Source organism: Aplysia californica, unplaced genomic scaffold (genome assembly GCF_000002075.1).
Source record: "Aplysia californica isolate F4 #8 unplaced genomic scaffold, AplCal3.0 scaffold00716, whole genome shotgun sequence".
Taxonomy (NCBI): domain Eukaryota; kingdom Metazoa; phylum Mollusca; class Gastropoda; order Aplysiida; family Aplysiidae; genus Aplysia; species Aplysia californica.
This window is the reverse complement of record NW_004797986.1, coordinates 58885-69532: the sequence shown is the minus strand read 5'-3', so window position 1 is coordinate 69532 and position 10648 is coordinate 58885. Positions and strand designations below refer to the sequence as shown.

The window sequence follows — 10648 nt, the reverse complement described above, 5'->3', positions numbered from 1 at the left end:
CCCCTCCCCCTTCCTCCACCCCAACCACCCGCCCCACCTACCCCTTTTTATCGCGCAATAGAGTACGAGTGGTCCGGTAGGCTATTCTTCAATCTAACCTGTCATTGTTGTTGTTAGGTTGGCCCTCCAACCGATCATCATGTTGTGTTGAACGCCTCCCGCTCAGGTTGACCAATAGGTAACTAATTTACAGCTGCTGGTGAAGTAAGCGTGTGATTCCTCATATACAGTGGCAGATCCAAGCCCCACCCAGAACTCATACGCAAGTCGTAGTGAGATGAATGGTCACTGTTTACCCTGTCTGTAATTGTAACAAAGCAACAATGGACGTCGACATGAACTTGCGACAGAGGTGTTGATCGTTCTCCAAGTGGTGGTGACCCATGTGTTTGTTTTAGCATTGCATTTGGTCTTACTTATCTGACACATTTTGTTTTATTATCACCCTTGCGCAAAACCAACAAAATAACAAAAGCCCAAACCAAACAAAAACAATAATGCGGCTACCTTCGGTTGGAACCTCAGAAGGGAATGGTTTGTTTTAGTCCTTCATCTGGATTAGTCCTGCCTAAGACGGCCACCTGTCTTATACGACCCCTTGTGTCCTTGACAATGGGTGGCCATCTTACACAGGCTCGACTGTATTACAAATAGGTAGCCTTATCTTAGCTGTTAGCCTATTGAATTGTTTGTTCGTCTAACATTCTTAGAATCTGGGTACTCTACTACTAGATCTACTGCTACTACTAGAAAAATGTTACCATTATTATGTATTTTTAAAGTAATATTATGTTCGATTTTGTTATTATGAAGAAGAAGTGTTTCAAGAAAAAAGTATTATAAATCCCGTCTCCTCTCATGCCTTTATGATTGTTATGTAGGCTGTAGATCTAGTCTAAAGCATATATATATATATCACATTTTTCTTGTTCAAAAGGTAGTACTCCTTAAATTTTTATTAAATTAAATCTTTCCCTCTCAACCAGCTGACAAAGTGCATTCTTACAACCATCTGATATAATGTATTGAAGTCTACTGTTGAGGAAGTGTGAATAGTGTTCAGGATGATAAGTGAAATGATTCTACTCTTGTAACATAAGCTGATAAAGCTGAGGTCAAGATCATTAACTGCTTCACTCTAGATAATCAATGGACTTGACTATCGGAGTATCCAGATTAATTCATACATGTACGGTCATTAACAATAGAAACAACAACCTAAAAAGTTAACTCGCAATTTTATTTTAAATTGTGATTTTTTTCCCCCTTGTGCCACAGACTCTGCAGGTCGATATACTTTGGCGACATTTTGACCTGTGTTTTAAAAGGTGAATGCCCCCTCAGCTGGAAATGGATAACCTAAAAAAGATAGTTTGTGATGCAATAGACAAGGAAAGTGAACAATTGTGTGACTTAAGCAGCAAGATCTGGCACCTGAAGGAACTTGCTTATCAGGAGCATCAGTCGCATGCAACATTAACACAGTTTTTCTTGGACAGAGGATTTGAAGTTGTGCCCCATCATGTGATTGAAACTGCTTTTGTTGCCACTTTTGAGACATCAAGTGGTGCGGTTGAAGGTAAAATATATGTTTTTATCACTTATTTTTGTTGTTCTTGACCTATCTCTTGAACTAGTAATGATGATGCCTTTGACTTTGTAATCATCTTACTCTCTCAATCTTTTTTACCATTGCCCCCATGTCCACCACCTTTTTTCTCTTTCACCTCCTCAAGCATACTTCTTTTCCTTTCGTCATCCCTTTGCCATGCTCCAAGCTGAATGTAGATTCTTCTTCGGCCTAAAGGCAAGGGCATGTATACATATGTGACAATATGTTGAAGTCCCTTACATGACATCTTTTTGCTCTGATTTTGATTATATGGTAGAGTCCGCTTAAATTGTAATCTGAAATCTGTGGGACCATTGGCTTTTTTTTCAGTTTAGCCATGTTTTCAGCTTTGAATATTGCTCCAGCAGCAAAGAGAAAAAGTCACGGCTTCTTTTCTCTTTTGGTTTACGGTTGTTTTCAGATTAACCGTGTTCGGTTTAAGTGGATTCCTCTGTATTTCCTATTTGTATGGATATCTTTTTTTAATCCGTGTTTTAGCACCTCTAAATGGCTGCTGGCACTGTATGCTTCCCAGGAAGATGAGGCTGTTTTAGAATGCTCTCAGGTCTGCTGGGGTAATAGTATAAATTGTGAAGTGCATAGAGCTTGCTGTTGAGCAGGGATTTGTGCTATACAAATACAAATGCTATCTATTATTATTATTATTATTATCAGTATTGAGTCTTAACTTTTACTCTGCTGGCCTGATCAGGTCTGTTTTTTAATCTAGTGTGCATCTAGTGAAATTTCAAATCAATTCTTTTCAGGAATGGGAAACTCAAGAAGGGGGTTGAGAGATAAGAGAGAGAGAAACCTACACTCACACGCATGCAGGCATGCATGCACGCATGCAGGCATGCATGTACGCATGCATGTACACACGCACGCACGCATACACCCACCCATTCACGCATACACCCATGCTCACACCCACGGAAAGGAACAGAAAGAAAAGAGAGAAGGAGAGAAAAAAGAAGGGGGGGGGGGGAGGAATGGGGTGACATAAAAACTTCTTTGTGAAAAGAGAAGTTCACTTTATTATGTCTTTGACTTTCAAGTTTGAGTTGAATGTAATTGTGGGATATTCGGAATGTAACGTCTAGAATGTAATTTGTTTATAATCCAAATTCCCCGTTTTTTATGAAACTTCGAACATAATAGTGAGCATCACTATAACGTATGTTTTTATTCGTGCCCTTTACCGTACATATTTTTAATAACTTAAGAGGGTTTTTTTTTGCCAAATTATCTTTCAGGTACACAGAAGAAGCCTCATGTAGCTGTTATCTGTGAGTATGACGCTCTCCCGGAAATCGGCCATGCTTGTGGTCACAACCTCATTGCAGAATTAGGGGTTGCTGCTGGACTGGGCATCAAGGCAGCTTTGGAGCAGAATAAAAATATCAGTGGCAAGGTGAGAGGTGGGACTGGATAGAATTTGTGTAGTTGTTTCAGACAACTGTTCCTTACTTCCCTTTCCTTGCAAATAGTTGGAGGACTCCACTTGTTTGCAAATCTTTTATTTCTTTTCCTTTCTCCTGTTGCTTCTTTCTAACTATCTGACTTTTTTTCTTGCACTAAATAATTGCCATTTTGTCGATACGCTTCACTTTACACACAGTCCCACATTTGAAATGAATGATCCACTATCTATGGTGGAATCGTTATGCTCTTCACCATTGCCCACAGAACTTGATTCCCATTTAGGGATGTGATTTTAGCCACCTGTAGTATCTCTGTCTGTCTGCTTTGGGAGCTGAATGGCTTATCCCTTTAGCTCGGATGGGCCCTGACAAGCAAGTTCAAAGCAGTCTGCTCTTAAATGATCTGAGTTATGTGTTATAAAGATTCTGAATCCGTCAATTTGTGTTACTGGCACTTTTTGTTTGAATGCCTGTGGAATAACAAATCTAGAAAACTGATGAAAATATGTATCGTGAATGAAACTTTATGAGTGTGAATACCAGTTGTCATAATATTATGTCTCTGCCTCTAGCTGTCTATCATAGGCACACCGGCTGAGGAAGGAGGTGGAGGTAAGATCGACCTGATAAATGCTGGTGTGTTTGATGGTGTGGATGTAGCAATGATGGCTCACCCGGCCCCCTTCACTGATGCCAGGCCAACTTTTCTTGCTTCTAAAAGGTAAGCTGTGTGCTCTTAGTTTTTTGGGTTTATTTTAATTTATGAGATTTTTTGCATTCAGCTTAGTGAGAAATAATTTGTGAGGCATCGTGGTGAAATCAGGCGCTCGTCTAAATAATGAGATCCAAGAAATTGGCGTTTTTCTGGCCGTTGGGCAATTTTTTTATAATTTTCTTTTTTTGGCTCAACACCTTTTATATTCATATAAAACCACATTTCTGCAGGAATTTTCCTGAAAAACATTGATTGAAGGCACCAAAAAAAAAGGTACATTTTCAGTTTCCAAGGACTCTCAAGCTATGGAAATTACCAAACTTTGGCTGCCTTTTATCGCTAATTCTACCTCTGAAACCAGGCGATCCTGACCTCTTTCAATCGCAAATATTTCGACTTCTACTCAACATTGATGGATATTTTTTTCACCAAAAGCAAGGCAAATGAACAGGCTTTAAGAGGATACCAATAAACAACATATGCACTAAAATTCACGAGCGCCTGATTCCACCACTTGCTGACACATTTGATTAATTTGATGATTATGTACTGAGGTTCAAGAGAGAAAAAGAAGGCCTCTTTCTTTGTCACTGAATTTCCAATATTATATATTGAATTCCAATATTTAATTAACATAGAGAAAGGATTAGAAGTGTTTAAGCAAGATATATATATAATATACAAGACTCTCAGGGATGAACTTTCACCATCTTTTTGGGGGTAAGTTTAGTAGATCTAGATTTTCTCTAGTTGTATTTGAAGATACGGAATTCAGAATGACATTTAAAGTGTGACTGTTTTCAAAAGTGGAAATCATAGTTTTATTGTGTGCATTTTCTAAAGGATTTTGATATAATAGGACTGTGCAGACTTTATTTTTTAAGTTTGAAAGGCATCTTGAATCACTGAACGAGACAGGGTGGAATAGAGCAGTGACAGCTTATGAAACAAACCGACAGCCAGATATTCTCAGAGTAACAGCAACCTTCAAACATGAACTGCTTCAGCTGATAATTTGACTGTCACAAAGAAAAATGCTGAACTCTGCTTAACTGCAATACATAGTGAGGAAAAATAATTGGAGGTACTCATTTTTTTGAGACAGCAATGAATGAGAGCCTGACACTCAAGCCGAGTGATTGTGATTATTAAATGATCAATGTTGAATGTTACTCTGTACTTTTCCTATGACATATTAATACTAGCTGGGTACCCATTCAATGAACCGACTCAAAAGAACAGATCGTCAAGTCATTATGGAATCAGTTCACACTGCTTGTGAACGGAAGCCTCATATGTTTACATTGGCATCTTTGAAGTCAGACTTTCCCAAGATTAGTCCTAAACGAAACTAATGATAAACTGAAAATTAAACTACAGTGACTTCAGACTCCTTAATTTAACTGTGCACCTTTTAAATGATTCTGAACCACTGTTAATTTTTTCAAATTCAAAAGTTAGTGGTTCTGATGTTTTAGGTGACCAAAGTGACGAACTTTCACAAATATAATATATATATATACTAGATTATAGATCTATATACCATACTTATTTATTTGTCTTTTTTCAGTTGTTCTATGTTTTTAGGGCCTTTTTTCAATGGCTGGATTTGTTATTACAAGAATTTTACTTTGTTTCATAGACCAGCTTAATTAAAACTTATTAAGGAAAAACTGTTTCTGTCGACTCATGTTTATTTTCTGATTGCTCGATTATATTTACAAGCACAACATGATGCTTAGTCTTGTATATAAGTAGCCTATGCCATCAGAGACATTCTTGGCTGTTTGTTCATTATTATATTGAAAATATTTTCCAACTTTCAGGTTTATCGTGGACTACCACGGCAGGGCGTCGCACGCTGGAGGGTTTCCCTGGGAAGGGGTCAATGCTCTGGATGCGGCTGTGCTCGGGTATATGAATGTGGCAGCTCTACGCCAGCAGATGAGGCCGACGTGGAGAGTACACAGTGAGTTGGGGGGGGGGGGGTTTGATACTAAAACTGCTTTTTTTTCCTAATGAAAAAGTGGGAGAAGGATTGTTGTAGTTATATACTTTGTGTTAAAAGATAATGTTTCATAAATTCTGTTTTTAAAACAGTTTTTCTTGATTTTCACCACAAAATTTTTTTGGGAGCAAATGTTTCGTTCAAGTAAAATTATGTATTGCTTTCCTTCTTCATCCTGTTCATCCTACTTCTTTTCCTCAAATCCCCTTCCTCCTCCCTTTTCATTTGGGATGACACAGTCCTAATAGCAGAAGATGAAAAACACTTTCAGGATCTATTAAATGTCATCGTACAAGAGAGTGACAACATGGACCTAAGCCTAAACATCAAGAAAACTGAAACAATGGTGATAAGCAGAAAAATTCCAACCCTAACCTGCAATATCAAAGTCATTGGTACCACCCTCAAGCAAGTACAACATTTTAAATATTTGGGGACTATTATATCGTCAGATGGGAGATGTCACACCGAAATTAAAAGCCGCATTTGCCAAGAAAAAGCACCCATCCACAAAATGAATCAGATACTTACAAACATCGATCTGTCTCTGGAAACAAGAAAAAGAGTACTGAAAAGCTACATCGAGCCAGTCCTATCTTACGGGTGCGAAGTATGGACTATTAATAGACAGCTGGAAAGAAAATTTGAGGCGAAAGAGTTGTGGTTCAGCTATCCCATGGATAGCTAGAAGAACAAATAAAGAAGTCTTGGTTGAAGCAAATTGCAGACGACAGCTTATGACAAATATACAAAAGCGACAGACAAATTTCATTAGACACACAGTGTGAAAAGAAGCATTGGAGAATATTGTAACAACAGGAAAGTTTAATGGAAAGAGAGACAGAGGCAGACAGAGGGAAAAAGATACTGGACAAGTTGACAACATGGCTTGGAACAGCAAGAACGACAAACACCATCGCTGCAGCGCAAGAGAGTGAAGTGGAGGTCCATGATCGCCCACGCCAGTCAACAAGGCACCGGATGATGATGATGATGTTGCGTGGTGGTTGTTAATATGTTTAATATCCCACAATGCCAATTGTTTTTATGTGTTTAGCCTGTTTTTTCTGCCAGTGCTATGCCACGTGCTTGTGAAACAGTCGTATGCTTATTTGTAAGAATTTGCACAGGGAAATTTTTAGCTGGTCATAACTGTGAAATTTTCACAGTATCGTAAACTGGTTGTTGGTTAGAGTTGCTTCACCATTGCACTCAGAAGATGGGAGTTCGAATCACTCTTCGGGAAATAATTTTATAGTGTGTCTGTGCTTGGCTGCTGGAATGTTGTATTCCACCAGGCTTGGCTTGGCACCAACAGGCAGGGTTAAAGCAGTTCACCTCCTAAATGATCTAGAATTGTGTTGACAAGAGGTTAATGCATTTATAAATTTATAATCATGGATTTGCATACTCTTTCTTGTAAGACTTCACTTTGGCTATATTCCCAGCTATTATTACAAAAGGAGGGGTGAAGACCAATGTGATTCCCGATGAGACACAGTTGTCTCTTCAGATCAGGGCCCCAATAGACTCGGAATGCAAGCTTCTTGAGACAAAGGTCAAACAGTGTCTTACGGCCTCCGCGACTGCTTCAGGATGCACGGTAATGTAGTGAGCTGAGGTTCAGATCTCCTAAGTAAGTCTATTATTGTGTCAGTTTTTTTTGTCTTGAAGCAACTGGGTCTATCTGGTGCTGTGTAAGATGTTGAAAATGGTGATGGGGCGGGGTGGGGATATATACATTTTTGTTATTGTTGTTGTGGTTTGACCATTCAGTCTTTGACCAGTTGTTAGACTGGAAGTATCTCTGTAGTAACTGTTGTTAAACCAGAATTATCTCAGTAGATTGAACTTTTCACCCTTTTGTCCGTTGTTAAGTAGAGATGTGTCTGTACCAGTGACTAAAGCAATGTCAATAATGCTCATAAGTTTATTGAGGCTGTGGGTGAGGAAACATGATGAGACTAAGTTCACGCTTGATTAAAGAACTCTTTCTGCACCTACCTATGATCTATCTCAGATGTAGCATTTTTTGTTCCAGTTGTTAAACTAGAATTATCCTAGAAGATTGAACTATTCAAAGATTGATAGATGGATGAAGAAATGAGTATGCTTGGTTTGGTCTGAATGCGTCATCTCAACCTTTTTGTGCTCAAATACATCAAAAGTGCCAATGAAGATAAAACCATCAGCAGTTGAACACCCAGTGACAGCTATTGCTTCCTTTTATTTTTCATTTGATGATTTTTGAATGCGTTGAAGTGATGATTCCCTTGTGTTTTGTTTAGGTGGACATCACAGACTCAAAGAAACCCTATGAAAGCTTGATCACCAACAACACGCTAGCTACCCTTTATGAGACTAATGGAGCTGCTGTTGGAGTGGAATTCCCACCCACATCACCAAAGAAGGTAAAAATGGAAATAAAAATATATAATATACAGATTATCTTGTAGTATCTTAACTCTTTATCTCCAAAAAGCAGCTCCCAGAGACTCGCAGTCGGAACCGCTGTGCTGGCAGTGGCTCGGGTACAATCCCCTATGATGACTTCAATGTCAAATTACTTTTCGGCAATTGTCGAAAACAGGTCTCCTTCGCAGATAATTCCGTCTGCTCGTGATATTTATTTTATTATGTTTGAGTTTGTGGTCAGTTATAATATCAACCGTGGGTGGTTGGATGTTGCCTCTTGTATGTTCTATTCCTGTTCTTTCTCTCTGTTGTTTCTCTCTTTGTGTGGCCTTTTTCCAGCTTTAAATTGTGTCATTGTTATTGTGTCAATGTACTTCACTTTTCTCAAATGCAAATTTAGTAGTCTGTCTACTAGTCAGGGTTGAGGATAGCGGTAGAATGGTGTGGGGAGGAAAGGGGTTGCTCTTGGCGAAGTTTGTCCATGGCATCAGTTGCTGTGATAAGTAAATAATAGTGGTCGTAATCTTCTGCGGATCCCTGGAAATCCGGCACGTTCAGTCTTCTCTGCATTTTCCCTTCCAGTTCCTCCTTTCTGTGAGTCACGTGGTTCGTATAAATTATCTTCCGCTTATCCGCATCGACAATACAATGCCTAGCGATCGGCCCGTGCAATCCGCCGGTGTATGTGATACTCGAATTTCACAGCGCTTCCGTCATCGCGAAACTGCTAGAGACTGCAGTGTTAGTGTGGGACCTATTTAGCTCAATTAGATCATGAAAGAGTTCATCATGAAGGAAGTGACAAAATTGGTTGATCTCAGAATGAAGGAAATTGGTTTGAAAATCCGAAGCAAATTTAGATTTGTGTGGTTAGAGGAAAGTTTGACCATAGAATCAAAGAAAGGTAACAAGGTTATTATTTGTATTGGTGATTCTATTGTTCCTAATAGTACCACTCCGTCCAAGCCCATTAACTCTTGTCCTGCGTCTTGTGCCGAGATGCGAATCTTATCAGCAGGCCGCGAGGGTCACTCAGTGTGTACTGTTGGTGCCCAGCGAGCGGCACTAAAAACATTTTCGCAGTGAATAGCGTGGGAGTGTGTTAATTGATGATGAAATTAATGCTGTATCTTTTAAAGCTTTCTTTTAAGTGTAAAGAACACATGAATAACCCCCTCTCATAAGCTGATAAGACATAATGAGTAGTTACGCCCATTCAAATAACTTTTCTAGACGCTCTTGTTGTTTTAAATGATCTGGGGTTCGAAAGGGTATAATATAGGTCAATTTCCGAATGTTTTGCTCTCACATTGTTCTTTTTACCTGCACAATGGTATTCAAAACTATTAAATAAGCTTTTTTTTATTAGGTTATATCATTTCATACAAAATCAAGCTCATTTGAAAGATTTTTGTGTAGAAAAATAAAATGGAAGTTTTGTTTCCTCACTATCCTTTCGAGCTCCTCATGTTTAAGTGGGTCAATTTGTTCTAATTTCATTGGACGAACATCTAGAGCTACCAACTTGGCGTGTTTTGAATGAGATGAATGCCTCGGTTACGAATCAACGCATGCAGTTCTAGAAGTAGGCCACAAACGCATACAAACTCAAGCAGACTGACGCACACACACTTGAGCTGCGAGAATACAGGACACTGTCATCACGCGGATAACGTTCGGCGCGCGTGCCCTGAGCCAGGGCGGGACTGACACACGACCGGAATGAAGGCGAGGTGCCGAAATAGGCTTATCGGGGAACATAAACCAGGCTACCGCTGGACCAGGGTAAAGCTGTTTTCCCTGTCCCCAAAGGTATGTTAATTGTTAATTACAAGATTTTTTTTGAAACTGAAATTGATGTTAATAATTTTTATGGGTGTGGTAGGGTATCGTGATTTTATTTCGCGTGTTCGGTGCTTCTGTCGGTGTATTTTCCTCCTTTTTGACTTTTACTCGTTATGATCATTGAAATAAGATTGCTTCAAAATATTTCTTAGGTTCTAATGCTATGTCTTACTCTAAATTCTCTTTTGTTATCTATTGTATCTTGGCTCCTTTTGCCTTGTCTCTTCTTACTGGATCGTAATTCACCATATTCTGTTTTATTTTACTTACCTTATCCTGCCATATCAATTCTCATCTTGTCTAATCTTATTTTATTTTGCCTTAACTCATCTTTTCTCTTCTCATCTCGTTCTATTTTATCTTGATCACCTTTTGTTCTGTCTCATCTTATCTTGTCTTTGTTTGATCTTCTCTCAACTTCTTTCAATCAAACATCTTCATCTTTTTTAGTAGTTTGTTACTCTCTTGTAACACTTTTCATCTTCAGCACTTATACGACCTATTTGTGTTGCAAGTGCCATCAGACGCTTGCTGAAACAAATGATTTTGTTTTATCTTATCTTGTTTTGTCCTTGTTCTGTCTTATTTTATCTTGTGTTTGATCTTCCCTCGCCCTGCACCCCCGCCCT

General features: G+C 38.9%; 1 protein-coding gene across 1 annotated transcript in view; it reads left to right on the top strand.

The window, feature by feature from the left end:
* Positions 1 to 10648, top strand: part of LOC101849321 (peptidase M20 domain-containing protein 2) — a 19235-nt gene that overhangs the window by 3670 nt on the left and 4917 nt on the right. Inside the window, exons 2-7 of the mRNA XM_013088283.2 lie at positions 1279 to 1579; positions 2869 to 3026; positions 3609 to 3757; positions 5578 to 5720; positions 7208 to 7362; positions 8048 to 8170. Coding sequence (XP_012943737.1) covers positions 1333 to 1579; positions 2869 to 3026; positions 3609 to 3757; positions 5578 to 5720; positions 7208 to 7362; positions 8048 to 8170 — 975 coding nt within the window. The 5' untranslated portion in view covers positions 1279 to 1332. The remainder of the gene's footprint in view (positions 1 to 1278; positions 1580 to 2868; positions 3027 to 3608; positions 3758 to 5577; positions 5721 to 7207; positions 7363 to 8047; positions 8171 to 10648) is intronic.